Source organism: Eumetopias jubatus, unplaced genomic scaffold (genome assembly GCF_037043125.1).
Source record: "Eumetopias jubatus isolate StellerSeaLion01/CBP00866 unplaced genomic scaffold, mEumJub1_p1.0 scaffold_8, whole genome shotgun sequence".
Classification (NCBI taxonomy): Eukaryota; Metazoa; Chordata; class Mammalia; order Carnivora; family Otariidae; genus Eumetopias; species Eumetopias jubatus.
In genome coordinates, this window is record NW_028274814.1 from 8,017,696 (window position 1) to 8,038,703 (window position 21,008).

General features: G+C 38.6%; 1 protein-coding gene across 4 annotated transcripts in view; it reads left to right on the forward strand.

Annotated features, from left to right (window-relative positions):
- ODAD2 (outer dynein arm docking complex subunit 2) overlaps positions 1-21,008 on the forward strand; it is a 176,826-nt gene that overhangs the window by 21,422 nt on the left and 134,396 nt on the right. For 2 of the 4 annotated variants that reach the window (XM_088025485.1, XM_088025486.1), the window contains exons 7-9: positions 3,403-3,605; positions 5,062-5,160; positions 11,781-11,928. In XM_088025485.1, the coding sequence (XP_087881611.1) occupies positions 3,403-3,605; positions 5,062-5,160; positions 11,781-11,928 (450 nt within the window). Of the gene's footprint in view, positions 1-3,402; positions 3,606-4,375; positions 4,391-4,438; positions 4,454-5,061; positions 5,161-11,780; positions 11,929-21,008 lie in introns of all 4 variants that reach the window. The other 2 variants (XM_028120947.2, XM_028120948.2) reach the window with 2 other exon arrangements.

Genomic DNA, 21,008 nt, shown 5'->3' on the forward strand with positions numbered 1-21,008 from the left:
TCTGAGTTCTTCTCTTAATTTCCATTTACAACCCTGGTGGTGTGGGATGCTTCATTACCATTGGACAGGGGTGGAAATTCAGTTCCCACGAAGCCTCATCTGACACTACCCTGGCTGGGAGGGAGAGAGTGCCTTCTTACATTCTTCCCATGGGGCCTCCACTTAACCCATGAGAGATGAACCCATTGCTACTTGGAGGTGGTGACTTTATTGCATCTCTTGAGATGATCACATGATTATCCTTCTTTTGTCTGTTGATGACCATTTACATTGATTTTTGAGTATTGAACTAACATTCAACCCTGGGATAAATCCCACTTGATCATTATGTCTTACCCTGTTTGATATTGCTGGATGAAATTTGGTAATATTTTACTGAGGATATTTGCATCTATAATCATGAAGGATATGGGTTAGTAGTTATCTTCTATTGTCTGTCTGGTTTTGGTATCTGGGCAATGTGGCCTCAGAAAATGAACTGGGAAAGGGCGCCTGGGTGGCTCAGATGGTTAAGCATCTGCTTTCGGCTCAGGTCATGATCCCAGGGTCCTGGGATCGAGTGCCGCATCGGGCTCCCTGCTCCTTGGGAGCCTGCTTCTCCCTCTGCCTCTCTCTCTCTCTCTCTCTCTGTCTCTCATGAATAAATAAATAAAATCTTTAAAAAAATAAATAAAAATAGAAAATGAACTGGGAAATATTCATTTACTTTTCTTCTTTCTGGAATTCTTTGTGTAGATTGGATATTATTTTTCTTAAATGTTTGATAGAATTTGCCAGTGAAACCATCTGTGCCTGGAGCTTTCTTTGTTGGAATATTTTTATATTGAGAATTTGATTTCTTTAATAGATATATAACTATTCAGATTTTTTTCTTGTTGAGCTTTGCTAATTTGTGTGTTTCAGTGAATTCGTACATTTTATCCAACTTATCTAACTTATTGGCATCACATACAACATTCCATTATTATCCTTTAATGTCTGGAAGATCTTTTGTGATGACCCCTCTTTCATTTCTAATATGGGTCATTTGTGTCTTCTCTCCCTTTATTCTTGACTAGTCTGCAAAGAAGTGATTGATTTTATTTTTTTAAAAGATTTTATTTATTTATTTGACAGAGAGACAGAGAGGGAACACAAGCATGGGGAATGGGAGAGGGAGAATCAGGCTCCTCGCTGAGCAGGGAGCCCAATGTGGGGCTCCATCCCAGACCCCAGGATCATGACCTGAGCCGAAGGCAGATGCTTAACAACTGAGTCACCCAGGTGCCCGAAGTGACTGATTTTATTAAAAGAACAGCTATTTGTTTCATTGATTGTCTTTATTGTTTGGCTGCTTTCCTTTTTATTTTATTTCTGCTCTTAATGATTTTTTTCCTTCTGATTTTTTTGGGTTTAATTTGCTCTTCTTATTTAATCTCTTAATTTGGAAGCTCTTAATTAGGCATTGATTGGAGACCTTTATTTTTTCTACTATAAAGTTTTATTCTGTAAATTTCTTTATAAACACTACATAAATATATCCCATAGATTTTGATGTTTTCATGCAAATTAATATATCTCAAGATTTTCCAGGTACTTTCTTTTACTGATTTCTAGTTTAATTCCACTGTATTAAGAGAAGACCTTTTGTATAATTTTAGTCCTTTTAGTTTTGTGGATGTTTGTTTTATGCCCAGAATGTGGTCAATTTTGGTGATTCTTTTTTTGTGTGCATTTGAGAAGAATGTATGTTCTGCTGCTGTTGGGTAGTATGTTCTATAACTGTCAGTTTTGTCATTTGGGTTGATAGTATTACTCAGGTCTTCAATATTATTAATTTTTGTGATTATTGAGCAGGGAGTTTTGAAGTCTCATAATTGTGGGTTTCTTTTTCTTTTTAGTTACATTTTTGCTTTATGTATTTTGAAGTTCTGTTACTTGGTGAAGACACAATTAGAGTTGTGTTGACTCTTGTCATTATGTATCTCCCTCTTTAGGCCTGATAATATTTGCTTTGAAGTCCATTTTGTTTGACTTTTAATGTAGCCGTTCCTGCATTTTTTGATTGTTGGTTACATGGAAAGTAGGTTTTTTAGTGCCACAACTAGTTGGTTTTCCTTCTTCATCCAATCTAATGATTTCCTTTAACTGAAGTTTTAAACTCATTTTTATTTAAGGTAACTAGTGATAGAGTTGAATTTAAATTTACTATCTTGCTACGTGTTCCTTATTTGTTCTTCTTTTTTCTTCTTTTTCTGCCCTTTTTGTATTAACTGAGCTTTTAGAAATGGTTCTATTTTATTTATGTTGTTTGTCAGTTACACTTCTTAAAAGTTTCATGGTTGTTGCCCTAGGGTGTATAATGTATACCTCTAGTTCATCCTGTCCACCTTTAAATACTATCTTACCATTTCACAAATAGTTTAAGAACCTTACCACGGTACACCTTCAGTGCCTTTCCCTTCCCTTGGCAGTGTTGTCATGCATTTTACTTTTGCATGGTATTAACCCCTCAACACATTGATACTATTTTTTTATTATTATGTTCAACTAGCCACCATATAGTACATCCTTAGTTTTTGATGTAGTGTTCAACGATTCATTAATTGCATATAACACCCAGTGCTCATCACGACACGTGCCCTCACTGTTTTTGCATTAGAGAGTCAATTATATTTTAGAATGATCAAAAATAATACAAAGCGTCTTTTATATTTTTACCATTTCTACAGATTTTCATTTCTTTGTGTAGGTGTGGTATGATACTCTTTCTGGTATGATACTCCTTCTGAATTAAGAACTCCATGGACATTTCTCTAGCACAGGCCTTCTGGCAGTGAATTCTCTGCTTTTGTTCATCTGTGAAAGTCTTATTTTGCCTTTATTTTTGAAATTTTTTTTTTGTCTCTGTTTAGAATTTTGGGTTGACAGGTCTTTTATTTTAGTACTTTAAGGATGTCATTCTCTTTTCTTTTGGCTTGCATTGTTTCTGTTAAGTCTCTTTTAATTGTTATGTTTCTCCCTCTGTCATGTGTCTTCTATCTCTGGCTACCTGCAAGATACTCTCTTTATCCTTGGTTTCAGCAATCTGTACATGATGTGTCCCAGTCAATACAGCATTTGAGTCTAGATTTTTCTGGTGGTGGTGAGGAGCGAATAATTCCAGCCCTGCTGTTGCATCTGTGTGTGCTGTAGCAGGGGGGGACGGTGAGCTGTGGAGCATCACATTTCTGTCAGACTAACTCCAACAGACACCTGAATCCTGAGGTGGCCCTTCTCCAGCGTGTGTCACTAAGCAACACAAGTCAGATATGCCAGTGACTTCCTTTTCTGAAGTCATCACCAGTGTTAATTTTCAGATAGCACCAGCTAATTCAGAAGTGATATCATTGTAAAAATTATTCTTGTTTTTTGTACATAAAGGAGGTTAGGTTCAGTGGAGAATGGAAAAAAAAGGAAGCACTTAAGGAGGCACCTAAGAAGGAAGAAGCAGCCGCCCTTCAGAAAGCTCTTCCTGCTTCAGGCAAGAGTGTGCTGGAAAAGAACTATATTAATTTGGGGAAGAGTCAAATGACCAAAAGATTACAGCCAAGTTTAAACTGGAAGGCCACTTTTGATTTCAAGGAGTAAGTAGAAATTTGCATGACAGGTTTTCTGACACATCCTCAATAACCATGTGTACCTCACTTTTAACACAGGTTTATGTCACAGTAGAAAAGTACAGAGTAGCTATTGACATCTCCTTCCAAAATACAGGTCGATCCCTGCTTGCTCCTCCTCATATTCCAGGTGGAAGGATTTGGCATGAATAGGGTTTACATGTGGGCACCAGAGGGGAAGGGAAGAACACAGTTCACTCTAAGTCAGGGCAAATAAATCACATGGAAAAGATGATAAAAGACATGGAGAAATCTCAAGGGCAATGTAAACATAGTGTAGGGACCTGATTAAGTAAGTGCTAGGAGAATTTAGAATGATTAAAATTATGTGCTGTTAATCAGGGAAATCTTTTTTTTTTCTTTTTAATTTTTTTATTGTTATGTTAATCACCATATATTACATCATTAGTTTTTGATGCACTGTTCCATGATTCATTGTTTGTTCATAACACCCAGTGCTCCATGCAGAACGTGCCCTCCTCAATACCCATCACCAGGCTTGAGAGAGATAGTGTCTCGTCTATTAACAGAACTTTAAGTAAAAACCAGAGAAAGGCTAGAGCCTCCAAAAACTAAGAGGCCTAAGTGAAGTGGACACTGGTTTGATGAATGTCTGACATATACAAAACTTGGTTCATTTAGGGCCCTCTATAAGTAGGAGCCAAAGCACCGAGTAAGGCCCAGTGTGACGTAGAAGCCACAGCAGTCGGAAATGCCTAGAGCACTTTTTAAACTAGCAAAGGGGCTTACAAGTTTCAGCCTATTTTTAATGTTCCATGCGGTCACCCAACTGGGTTAAGTAAGAACCGCTTGCAGTGGTCACAGGGGCTCCTCACTTGCAGGGATTCTGAGAGCCACAGGGTGATCCCATTCTGCAAGCAAACCCAGAGGGCAGACTTGGAGGAGTCCTGGGGAAAGGGGAGACGCTCTTGCTCCTCTAATTCTCATCAATTTTGAGGTGTTTGATCTTTGTGACTCTATCTGAAAGAGTGGGAAAATGACAAATATATGGGCTGCTCTGTTACCTGGGAGGTGAATTTTTAAATACCCCTTTGCCCAGATGCTTACACTTTTCAATTATGAATTTACCTAACAACTATGTAAGGGAAACCCACAATGTGCCACGGCCCATGCTAAACCTGGGAATAGCTGCAGAACCAAATCCAGGCCCTGCTGCAGTGTTGGGTGGGGAAGAGAAGAAAACAGGCAGCTCTCACCCAGAGCGGTAAGCACCGAGAGTAGAAGGCACAGAGTGCAGGGCCCTGCAGGTGTCAGATGACGCTGGAACTCGTGTAGTCATTTTCTGTATTTGGAAAGCACGTCACTGGGGTGCATGAAAATGATGGGATCTTTGCAGACATTTCTATGTTTAATTTCCTATTACTCCACATAAATTAATTTTAAAAAGTTAATATATTTTTAGGCACAAAAGCTTACTGAGAGACACCCAAGAGGAAAAACACGGAGGAAGACTTGAAAGGTCAGGACCACCTGTTTCACCCAGAAGATCACAGTTAGTGCGGTATGTGTCTGGCAATGTGAGCCCTTCTTTAAAGCCTGCCCTAGTTCGCGTGCAAATGACTGTTGTTCTTACCATCAGATCAGGGTCTTCAGAGACCTCTATTGACAGCTACTAGTTATAAAAATGATAATGTTGGTTTTCTTTAAATGTACTTACAAGATATTCTTTTAGTGACGAGTTCTCTGAAATACAGGGATCTACGGGAATTAGTTACCTCTCTGTAAACGCATGAATTTAATGCAAATTGCAGTGAGTTGAGTGATAGGAAAACTGGGGTCTTCGCTGATCTCTTACTTTTGAACAGTCCTATCACAGCAAGGGTAAGTCACCTTCCTGGGCCTCGTTTTACTCATCACTGGTGGCACTGCCAATTCTAAAGTGCTATATATTATTTCTCACTAAAACAGTCATTAATGGCAAAAATTAACAAGACAGGAAACAACAAATGTTGGTGAGGATGTGGAGAAAGGGGAACCCTCCTACACTGTTGGTGGGAATGCAAGTTGGTAAAGCCACTCTGGAAAACAGTATGGAGGTTCCTCAAGATGTTAAAAATAGAGCTACCCTCCGACCCAGCAATTGCACTACTAGGTACTTACCCAAAGATACAGACGTAGTAAAAAGAAGGGCCATATGCACCCCAGTGTTCATAGCAGCAATGCCCACAATAGCCAAACTGTGGAAGGAGCCGAGATGCCCTTCAACAGATGGATGGATAAAGAAGATGTGGTCCATATATACAATGGAATACTACTCAGCCATCAGAAAGGATGAATACCCAACTTTTACATCAACATGGATGGGACTGGAAGGGATTATGCTGAGTGAAATAAGTCAAGCAAAGAAAGACAATTATCATATGGTTTCACTCATACAGAGAACATAAGGAATAGAGCGGAGGACCACAGGGGAAGGAAGGGAAAACTGAATGGGAAGAAATCAGAGAGGGAAACAAACCATGAGAGACTCTGGACTCTGGGAACCAAACTGAGGGTTACAGAAGGGAGAGGGGTGGGGGATGGGGTAACCGGCTGATGAGTATTAAGGAGAGCAGGTGTGATGAGCACTGGGTGTTATATGCAATGAATGAATCATTGAACACTACATCAAAAACTAATGATATACTATATGCTGAACATAATAAAACTGAACATAATAAAAAAATAAAACAGCCATTCATAGAAGGCTAATAAACTTCTTACCCAGTTTTCCAGTTGACAACAATAGTGGTATATTTGAAGGAGGGTCAGCCACTTTTGTTAGTGAGTTTGGGGTGGTGGTGGGAAGAAATGCAGAAATTTCACATTATAAAGGTCGCGTCCTCAGAACAAACTTTAAGACACCCTACTACATTTATCCATTTTGGGGGGTTCAACATAATAAACTATTCAATTTGACAATTTTTGAAACTTTTTATTTTGAAATAATTACAGATTCACAGAATGCTGCAGAGATAATGCAGAGGAGTCTCATACCCTTCACGTAGCTTCCCCCAGTGGTCATATCTGGCCTGACTATCCCACAGCACCAAAACCAAGAGACTGGTGTTGGTATAATGTGCGTGCCTGGGCCCGTGTCCCTCTATTCCATGTAGATGTGTGTGCTGACCATGTCAGTCAGGATGCAGAAGGGTTCCATCACCACTGGGAAGTCCCTCCTGCCACCTCTTTACAGTTACGCCCACGCCTCTTGCCCACCATCCTAACTCCTGGCAACCATGAACCTGTTATCCATTTCTATAATTTCATCATTTTGAGACTGTCATCTAAATGGAATTATACATTTTTGATATTGGCTTTGTTTTCATCACCAGAATACCCTTGAGATCCATCTGAGTTGTTGCATGTGTTCATAGTGAGTCTCTTTTCCCAAGGAAAACATTTAGTCTTCCACCGTTAAGTATGATGATGGTGTAGGTTTTGGTACAAATATTCTTCATCAGGTTGATAAAGGTCCCTTCTGTTCTTGGTTTTCTGAGCATTTTTATTCACATTTGGGTGTTGAATTTTGTCAAAGGCAATTTCTACATCAATTGTATGATATCATTTTTCTTTTATAGGCTGTTAGTGTGGTTGATTGATTTTTGAATACCAAGTCAGCCTTGCATCTCTGCCATAACCCTACTTGGTCATAGTGGTGTCATCCTTTTTATATGTAGCTGAATTACATATGCTTAATATTAATAATTTTTGCATCTACAATCTTGAGAGATATTGTATTAGTTTGTGTTTTCGTTTGCACTGTCTTTGTCTGGTTTGATATGAGGCTTTGTAAAATGAGTTCCCTCCTATTTTCTAGAAGAGATCATATAAAATTTGGTGTTCTTCTGTGTTTGGTAGAATTCTACAGTGAAACCATCTGGGCCTGAAGATTTCTGTTTTGAGTTTTTAAACTGTGAATTAAATTCCCTTAATAGTTGTAGTGCTATTCAAATTATGTGTTTCACATTGGGCAAGTTGTGATAGTTTGTACTTTAAAGGAATTGTCCATTTTATCTAGATTGTCAAATTTATACATATACAGTTGTTCATAGTTTTCTCTTATTATCCTTCTTTTGTCTGCACGATCTGTAGTGATATTCCATGTTTCATTCTTGGTACCGATAATTTGTGTCTTTTCTTTGTGTGCTAGAGTTTTGTCAATTTTATTGATCTTTTCTAGAAGCAGCTTTTTGTTACTGATTTTTCAAATTGTTTTTTGCTTTTACTTTTATTGATTTCTGCTCTTTAGCAGTTCCTTTCTTGTGTTGGGTTTATTTTATTCTCCTTTTTCTAGTTTCTTTAGATGTACGTTTAGATTATTGAATTGAGACTTCTCTTTTCTAGTGTAAGCATTTAGTGCTATATAGTTCCCTTTCTGCACTGGGTTAGCTGTTATGTGTGTACAAAAGGTTTTGATATGTTGTATTTTCATCTGCAGTTCAATGTGGTTTTTTTAAAGATTTATTTATTTGACAGAGAGCGAGAGAGGGAACACAAGCAGGGGGAGTGGGAGAGGGAGAAGCAGGCTTCCCTTGGAGCAGGGGGCCCGATGTGGGGCTCGATCCCAGGACCCTGGGATCATGACCTGAGCCAGAGGCAGATGCCCAGCGACTGAGCCACCCAGGCATCCCGATTGTGTTTTTTGTTTTTTTGTTTTTTTAATTTCCCTTGAGGATCTCTTCTTTGACCCAAGTGCATTTTTTTGTTCCCAGGCACTTGGAGATTTTCCTGTTCTGTTTCTGTTACTGATTTTTTTAGTTTGATTCCCTTATGGGCAGTAAGCATACCCTATATAATTTCAATTCTTTTAAATTTGTTGAGATTTTGTGTGGCCAAACTATCTTGGTATAGATTCTCTGGGTGCTTACAAGAGTGTATAGCCTGCTGCTGTTGGAGTGTTCTATAAATGTGGATTAAGTCATGTTGTTTGGTGTTGTTGATTTCTTCTATAGCCTAGCTTATTTTCAGTCCAATTGTTCCATAAATTGAGAGAGAAGTATTGAAGTATCCAACTGTAATTGCAATTTTTCTGTTTCTCCTTTTAGTTCTATTTTTGCTTCATGCATTTTCAGCTCCGTTGTTTGGTGTATACATATTTGGGATTGATATGTCTCCATCATTATGTAATGTTCCTCTATGTCCCTTGTCATTTGCTTTTTTTTGATGTCCACTTAATCTGATATTATATAGCCACTTCTACTTTCTTTTGATTGTTTGCATGGTGGGTTTTTTTTCTCCTTTTCTTTCAAACTAATAATATTATATTATTATATTTGAAATGAGTTCCTTGTAGATAGTATTTGGTTAGTTCCCTTTTCTTTTTCTTTTTGGTCCATTAAATTAAACTCTGTCTATTAATTGGTGTATTTAGATCATTTACCTTTAATGTCATTATTATGTTAGGGCTTAAGTTTGTCACTATATGTATTTTTTTCTGTTTGTTCTTTCTGTTTTTCATTTTTTGGTTTTCTTTTTCTCCTTCCATTCTCTCAAACCCCCTCGTCCATGAAAGTCTTTTTTAATCTGTTCCATTTTGGAGCATGGTAAGAAAATGGGGTAATTTTTAACAATTTTTGAGATTCTATGATTCTCTTAATTCTGGATCTTATTTAAATCTTAGGTTTTAGCAGGCCTCCTCTGATACCACATGGGCTGCCTCCTCAGGTTAGAGAAGGAATTACAAGTTTTCAAGTAGGCTTTCATTGATGCCTGGGGAGGTGGGTGAGGGGCTCCTCATTATTTCTGAGTGGTAATGGAAATTCAAGCTCTGACTAGGTCTCTGTGGATACCAGCCTGTCTGTGAGAGGGAGGGACCCTTTGTTAATTTGTCAGTGGGGGCTGGGGTTGGTGAAAGTCCTGACTCTCCATTAGGCCGCCTCTGACACCACCCAGCATGGGGATTAGGGAGCTTTGCTGTAGTCTGATAAAATTGGAACACCAAGCTCTCTGCTTGGCCATTGCTAGCAGAAGTGGAGGTTGGCCACAGGTTTTCCGTGGTGTTGACTAGAATAGATCATTTGTTGCCTAAAAGTTTTCTGTCTTATTAAGTTGTTCCTTTTCTGGCCCTCTGAGAAGAAAGAGCAGGCTTTTCTTACGTGCTTGTTTTATGTGCTCACTGGTGTATCCACATCACTGTCTTCTCTAGTACCCAATCTGGGATACATGAGACAAAATGAAAATCCAAGTAACTCACCATTGTGTTGCTCCTCAAGTCCGCAGATTCCTATATAGTCTTTCTTCTCCTTTCTACCTGTTAGAGCCCTCTCATGTTTGTTTTATATATAATATCCGGGATTTTTATGTACTTAGTTGGAAGATTAAAGAAAACTATATCTACTTCCTCTTTCCTGAAATAAATGTTTGGCCTAAAGTGTTTCAATTTTAAGTCAAATTTTAGTGAGTCAGAGAACTCTAGAGTGATAGATAAGGGTAAAGGAGTAGTGTATCCAAGCAACAGCCATTACTCTGACAAAAATTAGAACTTCTCTATGTCTCTTCTTGCTTAAGTGGATATAATGATGTGGTAGAGAAGTGTTTCTTAAGGTGGAGTTCATAGCTCAAAGAAACATTTAGGTTTGCTTCTTTTTACCTCCTGAATGTATGGTTGCTGTGGGGCAGGACAGGAAGGGAACCTCGTAAGACAGGGAAAGCCATTTAAAGTTATATGTCAACGGATTCCTCAGTGGAGAAAGAGAACAGCTTTCCTTAGGGGTACTGATTTTTTTTAACGTGATTCGGGAGTGATTGGGTAAACCCATTGCACCCTGCTCTTAACTCCAGGAGCTTGTTAGGCTAAGGGAAAGTACATTTACAGATTCTCCAGAGAATAGAGGTTAATTTAGTATATGTTTCAATCTGGGACCTTTGAGTTAAGTTTACATCGATTCTTAAGTAAGCCTTATCTACCAGATTTTGCTCTGTACCCAACCCAGGTTTCCTGCCATTTGTTGGACAGGGGAATACATTACACTGAAACTCATCACGTAGCTTGCTGACTTGGAACAGGCACTTCAGTTCAGGATTTCAGTTTCACTCCACTGCGGCCCAGTCAGCACAACAGCGCCATCCTGCAGGACTCTCTGTGCCAGAGCACATTTGAGAAATAAAAAAAAATCAGAGAATCTTAAAAATTAATAACACTCAGGGGCACCTGGGTGGCTCAGTTGGGTCCTGGGATTGAGCCCCGTGTCATCGGGCTCCCTATTTGGTGGGGAGTCTGCTTCTCCCTCTGCCTCTCCCCCTGCTTGTGTGTGCATTCTCTCTCACTCTCTCTCAAATAAATACATACAATTTTATAAAAATTAATAAAACTTGAAAGTTACTACTACTGTGCAATTAGTAGCACTAGGCTTTCTCCTATTATGCTTCAAAAGAGAATGAGGAAAGACACTTATAGAAGAGAGAACACCGGGGGGGGGGGGGTTGGAGGGAAGAGTGAATAGAGAGAAGGAGGAAGTGAGAATGAATTAGATATGGTCATGAAAGCTTGAGTGAACTTGCTGGTGTCCATGAACTTAATGTTGAGTTGGAAGCTTCTAGAACAGTAAGGAACAAAGTGTACTCCCTTTCATGAAAGAGACACACTTCCTGTGGGCATTTGCAGCACTGCCCAATTGAACTTTCCCTGAGAACAGAAATGGTTTTGATTTGATCCATCTGGTATAGTAGCTACCAGCCACATGTGAGTATTGAGTGCTTGAAATGTGGCTAGTATGACTGAAAAACTGAATTTTTAATTTATTCCATTTCAATTCAATAAATAAATAAATATAAACACAATTCAATAAATAAAGTAAATATAAATATAAATAACCCACAGGTTATTTAACCACTATGACTGATGGTGGCCTTTTTATATAGCACACCCATAGGACATATACTTAATGCCCTTGTTCATTTCTTACTATTTTCCTTATTATTATTGCATGCAAAGCAATAATAATGAACTGTACCTGGTATGGAGACAGGGGTTTATTCATCTCCTCACTTAGGTCTTAACAAAGATCTTCTAGAACTCAGAAGGTGTTGGTATCTTATTCCTTGCTTATGTTCATATTGCTGAAATATTAATGATTATAACCGCATCCATATTGTAGCATTAATATATTTAGTATATGTGGTGGTTGTTATTTTTCTTAGTAAGAGTGCTGAGAAGATTGAGGAAATTATTAGTGAGAGCTCCTCAGAGAGTGAGGAAGATGAAGAACCACCCGATCATTATCAGGAGGCAAATGCGGGTTTGCCATCGGAATATTGGCAAATTCAGAAGCTGGTGAAATACTTAAAGGTAAGACAGACCTTTTGTATTGTGTTTACAATGATTATTTTAATTCCTCTCCCAAAAATGTATGTTAGGCTTCCAGGTTTATGATATGTTTCTTTCAAATAAGGGTAGTAAAAACCCTTGTTATTTAAGTGTGCATGGGGGAAGGTCTTATTACCCTGAGGAGAGCAAGGTTACTCCTCATGGACCAGCAAGGCTGCCTGGTACCAGCCCTGTTCCCTGGGCCACAGTAGCCAGCAGATATTATGACTTGCCACCATTTTACAAATTCTAGGCTGTGTCACTCACTTACTTAGTATGGCTGTTGGTTATGGTTTTGGGCCTTATTTTTCTTAACCTATGGAATAAAGTTAATACCTGTCCTATAGGATTACTTTAGGGTTGGAAAAACATATTTGAAAGATGTGGCATAGTGTTTCAAATATGTTTTTCCAATTGTGGGTGCTTAAAATATGTATCAGTCCCATTTCATTACTCTCAACAGTAACATGTGTGAAAACATGCTACATAATAATGGCCTATATAACGTATTTAAGACTTGAATGGGGGCAGGGCGAGGGAAATGATTTGACAAAAGCCAGATTAGTATTAATGGATAACTGATATTGATAATATCTAGGTAGGCCAGGTCTAAAGCTGTAGTTGAGAAGTACTTGTAAAAAAGTTCCTTTTGCAAGAAAAATATGCCCCCTTTCTGAGCATGGCCCCAGCTGCAATTCCCTGTATCTCTCAGAAAAAAATTCTATGTTTTCCTGAATTCTGAATCCCAAGAAAAATTAAGAAATTGGGAAATTGGGAAAAAGTATTCTAATTCTCCATTGCGACACAGATTTCAATGGCCAAACCAGAATCTGGACAAGCAAATAAAATATTTTCATTGTTAAAAAAGGATAGGAGCTTCGATGAAGCAAATCCCACCTTGGCTATGCTTTTGAAAGCCTCTTAACAATTTGACCCATGTCAGTACAAAACAAAAGAAATTTTTTGTGTGTGTTTGGAATATTTGTCGTGAGACAAAAATCAAGACCATTGGGATGGTTAATGCTTTGTTTTAAAATTTCATCTTATGAGAATAATATCTTATAAATAATAAATATTTTTATATCATCTTTCAATTTTAAAATGGTTTCGACTTGGCATTTGTTTTGTGGTAATGTTGCCTTCTTTTAGTGCTATCAAGTATCAGGTGGAGATCATTTTACATGTTACTGCAATTGATATGTTTGAGGTTGTTTTTTTTAATAGAAAACCTCTGAAATTTTTAGCATCTCTATCACAAAAAAATGATTTACTGTTTATTATTATGGAAAATGTTCACTATAATGGTCATCATTATTACCCAAAACATACAAATAAAATTTGGGAAAAAACATGGAATAACTCATTTCAAGAATTCCTGCGAATCTGGGGGAATTTTGATTTCTTATTCGGGGATCTTGACTATTCATATCTGTCAGGAATTTGGAAACTCTTGCTGCGGCACAAGCTGGGGTTCGGGCCCCGCGGTCAGGCACACCTCTTTGGCAGGGTCTTTGCATACAAACCATGCAGTCGACACAGTGACCCAGCCCAGCACGCATAGCATCAGTGTCCAGACTCAGGAGACCTTCCCGTTGGTACCCCTGCTCCTTTACTGAACTGTGGCTCTTCCCATGATCCCTCCGCTTCTCATAAAGCACATGTCATTCTGGGGGGAAAATGGCATAAGAGAACTTTGCCACCCCGCACTTCAACAGCTTGAGCCAGACGGGCGCCACAGCTCAGAGATAACCTTTTGGAAGAAGACTGTAAGAGCCCTGGAGTTTATCCAGAGAATTGCTGTCTCTTTATTTCATTAGCCAAAGAAATAAAGAGTCAGCGGGGAAGAAGCATGAGGCAGACTAACAGAGCAGTTAGAAGCATGATCTTCCATGTCGGAAAGACTCTGGTTGAGTCCCTGGTCTGGCCACTTACTGGCTCAGTAGCCTTGAGGTAGTTGGCTGACCTCTCAGAGCTTCAGTTTTCTCATCGGTCAAGGTGGCAAAAACAAAAGTTCTCATGTTTTAAGGATTATTATGAATTTCAAATAATTTCCAAATTTCCAAATTTCAAATAAAATCCAACACATGTAAAGTGCTTTGCAGAAAGTACTCAGGACTTGTTAGCAATAAGAATGACTTCTATTACTTCTACATATATTACATATTACAATAATAATTGCTGTCTATTACTATAGACAACATAGGGCGTGGAGTCTTCTTGACTTGCACAGCTGGCCCTCAATTTTTGCTTTAAATTTTCTAGCAACCAATAAAAGGAGAGAAATGCAGTGAGTTAATACAGTGAGGGAAAGGCTCTTACCATCATAAGGTAAAAATAGCCCAGTTGCGAATGTGTGTAACTAATCCTGGGACTGAGAGCAGAAAGAATTTTCTCCCTGAGGACTTATGAAGCAGACAGTGAGTGTGGTAGTGAATGACATCCTTAATAATATCCTCCCAGTGAACATGGCAATGAGAGTTTCTCATAATAGCCTAACTATTGAATAACTATCTTGAGTTTTTCAACTATTTAGGATAAGTCCATATAATGAGGCCAAAAAGGGATGCACTATTTCTGTCTCAGAACAGCTAAGGAAAACATTTACTGATGAAGTGCTACTTAAGCTTGCACAAGTTATTCATCAATAAATCATGTGCAAATGTGATACTTTTGGCCAGACAGTAAATTGCTTGGAATTATTATAGTTCCCACAGGTAGATATTCTTAACATAGCCAATAAAAGAAAAAGTATATCTACAAATGATTTCAAGCTTTTTGACACAGATAAATGTTTTATACGGGAACACAAAAGGGTATTAAAAGTCTATGAAATGCAAAATTGAATGTCTCTAGGTAATCTCAAAATAAATACACCTGACATTTTAATTTGCAAACTTATGCCTTAAATATAGGCTTACACTAGCAGAGAAATGTTAATGTTGACCTGACTTTCTACTTACCATTTTCCAAGTACAGCAATGCCTGTGATTGTTGAAAAAAATTTGATGAGCTCATTAATACCCAAACAGGTCAACGAACTATAGCTTGTTATTTATCCAGAGCTATGAGCTCAGATCTTGGCACGTAAGTAAAGGGAGTTTGTATTTAATTATTTGGCTTTGGCATACATTCATTTCAACTTACAAGTTTTATATATGTATATATTCTTTTAATCTGGATTTTTAGAACACAGTTTAATTTTTAAACTAATGAAGACTTTGCATTTTTGCTCACCAACCTTCCAACTTCTGTTCCCCCCAAATAACTTGTGACTCTGTGCCCTAATTCTAAATGAAGCCATAAACCATCTTTTCCACTTCCTTAGTGAGAAACACTTACATTCGGCCTTCTGCTGTCTTTACGGTTCAGCTTCTCTGTCTTGTCAGCTACATGAGTGGAAGAACCATATTAAACTCATTGCCGTGTCTTGCAGGGCGTCTAACCAGTGAGCACAAGCCTGCCTCTCCACCCTCTGCTCAGAAGGTGTGACAGGGAGAGAATTGGTTCCCAAGGGGCTGTGCTGTGCTGTTCTTCGTGCTCGGCTCCTGGAGAACTGTTTTCCTCCCTCTGCTGAGCCCTGCCTTCGGCCGTTGACGCCTTCCCCACCTTCTCTTACTCTCTTCTCTCCTTTTCCTGTTTCCTTTCTCTTTGTAGATACGCTGTTTTATTGCTGTATTTGCTAGCTTTCTAGGATATTATTCCCCCTCTCACCCCCGCCTCCCCCCCCCCCCCCCACCCCGGCCAGGGCTGCTTTAAAATCCCGCCATTAGAAATGTTTTGCTTTGGATTGATCCCAGCGATTGGAGAAGATAGTTTGGTAAGATGTGTACCCCACATTAATTCTGTGAGTTTTTGTAAAAATGCAGAAGTTTTACTCATTAGTCAATTATGTGGAGAACCTCTCTATGAAATAGGAGCGTTGCAGAATTTTATTTTGTTTGGAAATGTGTATTAGTCACAGGTATTGTAGTATTATAAATTAGTACAAATGGGTACTCGTCGGTAAAGTGACATAAAATGTTGAAAGGCTGTAACTATAAGTAGATGTGCCTTTCATACACATCTCAGACACAACGTTTGTATCGTTAAACTGAAGAATGAATTTCTGGACGCCAGGTTGCAAGCCTATTGAAATCCATTTCTATGTAGATTGAAGGAGAATGAGGGATGGAACTTAATACTATAGGATCAATAAATCCGAGAGAAAATTGAGGAGACTATAGAGTGATGGCAAGAATGCAGTTGGTCAAGATTTTAGGTAGTTTGGAGGGACAGCAGAGACTGGGTCTAGAATAATGCTTTATCTCCCTTATAGGCATTTTCTTGTCGCTTGAGGATAAGATGTCAGTACTATCCTGGCATCAGCTCCAGGCTCAGATGGGAGATGATTAGCAAGCAGGCTTGGAGATGTCTGCCCCTGTTCTGAAGGGCTTCATTCAGATGGTCTTATTCCTGAGTCCTTGCTGCAATAATGGAAGAATCTAGGGTTAATCCCCAGGGCCCATGTTCCCAGGTGTGTCTCCTCCCTGCAGGAGGCCTAGTTCTACACCTGGGATTTTGATCAGAGCCCAGCCAGGGAATCAGGATGATGGAAACATGGATTTAGAAAGCTGAGTCTAGCAGCAGGTGGTATGCAGACTGAATCAGGGTGGGAAGAGACAGAAGGCCAGGGATAAGGGGGTTGCATTGATAGTGAGAGTGTGCTGGGGGCTTGGAATAGTATAATGTCCTTGGAAGCAGCAAAGAAATGACTGGGAAAGAAAACAGACCAGTTTATGAGGAGGCTTTGGTTTGGGGCAGATTAAGTTTGAAGAGTGTGAAATACCCAAAGAGAAATGCCCATGCCATAGTTGGAAATAAAGGACTGAAGCTCACATTCTTCATTAGAAATCGAACTACTGCTTCAGAAACCAGGGGAATGAATGAGCGTGTGGAGCATATGGGCTTATTTTTGGCTTTTTGTTTGAGATCGAATATGACCTCTTTATAGCTAATCAGGAAGTAGCTGCTTCCCGTTCGAGTTAGTACAACCAAGGCAGTGTTTCTAGATCAGAATTCCAATGTCCCAATGGCGGTCTTTCCTTAAGTATTAGTTCGCCATCTTACAAACAGATTGCTTCATCGGCCTTTTTTAAAAAAAAATCTTAAAGTAACATTTTATTTGGTAATTTTATGCAACTAGCCAGTAGATAAAAAAAAAAAAAGATTGATTAAAGAAAGATAAAGAGCAAAGTTTGAAGCAAAAAGAGAAAAATGTTTAAAGTTTCCTTCCAGTTGAAAGCTCCTACACACTAAAACCAAAAGTGATCTAGCCATGAAGTTGGGAAACGACGCTCTTTTTAGTGTAAATTCACAAGTGTGATACCATTCTTGAATCTGAGATCCGTGCGATCGTTGTCCCCGGGTCCCAGGGGGATGGTGCTGTTGTCTGGCCACGTGTCACTCGGTGGAGCGTGGTCAATGTAGGCTGCTGAGTGGCAGCGTATGGTCTCAGCTGGGCATCACCGCACATCTCTCCTCTTTCCCCACCCGCCGTGTGTTGGTGTGGGGGAGTGCCTAGTATTTTTATTGTATTTGAGCAAATTCATGAAACACTGGTGTTGATTTCACCTTGCATGTGAGCCAGGGGTCTTGCTAATTAGTCTTCTGTTATGTATCCACAAATTCAGATTTCTCAGGCCCTGAAAAGTGAAAGTACTTGGTGGCACCCCCCCCCCACCCCCAGCTTAGCCGTGACATCTACTTCACCGTGACATCTCAAAGAATCACATCAGAAATTCCACAAGGCTTCCCAAGAGACACCGCGGGCTCTGTCCTTGGCATGTTTTGGATTTCCCCTCTGGAAGGGGATTTGTCGCAGAGACATTTTGGAAACTTTAAAACCTTTGTTAAAAACTACTTTTGTGGCATTCAGTTCCTTAATGATCTTTCAGGAACTGACTAAAAACATACACACACACACACACACACACACAACCACCTTAATTGGTTAAAGAGTTCTTCTAAGTGGTAATTGGGAGTTATAGGATTTTTCATTGCAGGAATTTGATGTACTTTGCAATCAATTACAGTTAATTAAATTCCTTTCCCATTACTTGGGTTTTGGGTATGGAGGGGCAGGTAGTGTGATCCTTGTTTCATTGGTGGAAAAGCTGAGAAATAGTTTGCTCTGGGCCACACAGAAGGCAAGGCGGCCGCGGGCCAGGCTGGTGTCCCGGCTTCTGTCTTTACTGCCTGTTGCCTGGTTATTCTGATCCCTCTGTCAAGAAACTCAGGGTCCAGACTGCCTGCAGGCCTTGCTGTTGTATGCTCCTATTTTCTCTCTCGCTTGGTTTTTCTTCATTTGAGTAAGAGACTAATTAAACAGGGAGCATTTCTTAACAAAGGAATTCAATGTTCATTTTTGGAAGGCAGTATGAGAGTGCTCTTTTGCTAAGTTAAAGAGCTGGAGAAGACTATGATAGGACAGTGTTATTCATGTTCAACAGACTCTTTAAAAAATGGAAAACAGTGGCCACTGTTTATATATTCAAATAAACGCCAGGAGTTAGAAAGGAAAATTACTGCCACCTTCCTGAGAAACAATCTTTAATTAATACATATGGTGTTGCATTGATGTGGGTTAAATTTAAAAGAAAAGGTCTCCATGACAAAAAAAGAGTAGGAGGAGTTTTGTACTTAAAAAAAAAAAAAAACCAACACTACCTGTTATAAATCATAAGATATTTTAAATTGCATCATCTAAAAAATTTCTTAGTAGAGTTTGCATTCATGCAAACTTACTCTTAAATAATGCAGTGTAAGTCATGAACATATTTTAAGTATTTGGATTACTTGAAATGTGTGTAACTTGTATGTTTATATATTGTCCACAAAAAAATTATCCCTTTTTTGACAAAGGAGGTAATGGAAGTGACGGAGAGGCTCCTCATCTCCACAGAGGAATCTATATTCCACAGAAAAACTAATAAGCTTTTTAGTTTTTGAGCTATAAATTCTTTTTGCCCCTTGGCTCTCATAAACAAGAGTGGAGAAAGGCAAAGATAATTGGCCAAGTATGAGAAAGTAACACTAATGAATCATAACAGTTTATACCACTGTTAGCTAGCAATGTACAACCACATCAACTTACCTACTGAAAAATGACATTAAAACTCTCAAGGGAAGTTTCTTAAGCTTTAACTCATTCATCCATCCATCTATCCATCCATCCATCCATAAATGCATACTGTGAGCTTGCCCAGCTAGAGTATAATGATACGATATTACACAATGCCCATCTAGCTAGTCATAAGATTTTTGATTGGAAAGAATTTTGCTAAGTTTTACGTGCCATTCTGTTCAGTTTTATGTAATCTGAAAATGTAATCAATCTTTTGGGGGAATTTGTTGCCTGATGTGTTTGTAGCAACACTATAGTTTGTTCCTCAAAGTATGCTTTCCCCCAAATTTATTTGAGAGGCTAAATAAATTGTAGAAAATTAGAGTTGCCTAGTTCCCCGTTTACATAATGCTCTAGGCTGCTTTACTTTTTATTTTAAAAACACATATTCATGTCCTATTATAGAAGTTTGAGCACACTGAAGAATTTATAAATATAAGAGTTCAGGAGTAAAAGGTACCAGATTTGGTATAAGTGATCTTTTCCTTTTATAGACTTCCATTGTATATACTTCCATTGTACTCATTATTAGAAGTTGCCTATTTGTGGGAAAAGTATTAAGCTCCAGGTCCCTTTTTGGTCCACTGGCCTTTGCCATTCCCACTGGCAAGGGCTGTAGCTCCTTTCCCAGCTCCTGCCCCCTGGGTGGGTGTGGCTGGCTGTGGCCTCCTGGTATTTCTGTGACATGCAGGGCTTAGCAGAAGCTTCTAGTCCTTCCTTATTTCCCTTCTGTATTTAAATTACTAAAATCTTATAAAAATAATACATTAACATATGTACCCTTGGTAAAATTTAAGCAATGCAAAAGAATAACAGGGAAAGCCTCCTTCTAGATGTTTCTGTGTATATACATACACGTATATAATTTTTATACACAAAATGAAGTCATACTATTTGTTATGCTACAGTTTGCCTTTGATATTAAATGTGTTCTTGGTGATCTTCCATATCTGCCACAGTCCTTTTAATTACCACGTAGTATTTTACTGTATGTATCTGTCAATAACTTATGTAACAGTGCCCTTACTGGTAACATTTTGCCTTGTCCCCCAAATCAGTTTTTATTATTACAACATCTCTGCAGCAAATATGTTTACATATTCTTTGGATATGTAGCCTATTTCTGTAGGATAGATTCTTTGAAGTGGAATTGCTTGGGTCAAAGAGTATGGACATTTAAAATTTTGATAATTCTAATGGGATGGTGTTGTTCAATGGGTACAAAGTGTTAGTTTCACAAGAAGCTCTACAGAGCTGCGCAACATAGTTAACGACATTGCATTGTACATTTAAAAGATGTAGGAGGGTATTTGATCTCATGGTAAGTGTAAATACCACAAAAAGGGAGGAGGCATGAGAAAACTATTGGAGGTGATGGATGTGTCTGTTACCTTGATTGTGGGGATGGTTTCACAGGTGTACACATAAGTCCAAGCTCATTAAATTGGTTACATTAAATATGTGCAGTTTTTGCATATCAATTCTACCTCAGGAAAGCTATTTTAAACAAGAAAATACACGCACAGTGAAGTGTGAGAAGTACTCCACCAAAATTTTTTAAATTTAAAGGAAAGTAATGAAAAGTAAGAAACCAACCAAGCTTGGTTTGTATAAAAAAATGTTTTTAATAGCTCCTTACACAAAGCAAATGTCAATTTACACTTAATAATATACCAGTGATTTCCAACCTTGAATGCAAAGTGAAATCAGCAAGGCTCCTAAAAACAAAACAAAACAAAGCAAAGACCCCGATGCCCAGGTAACATTCATGGAAGTTTTAAAGGAATTGGTCTGAAGTGGGGTCTAGGCATTGATTATCTTTAAAATCTTTCCAGGGTATTAAAATTGTTTGTCTAGAAATAAGATTCACTGTTACAAATTCTCACTAATCTACAGTCTT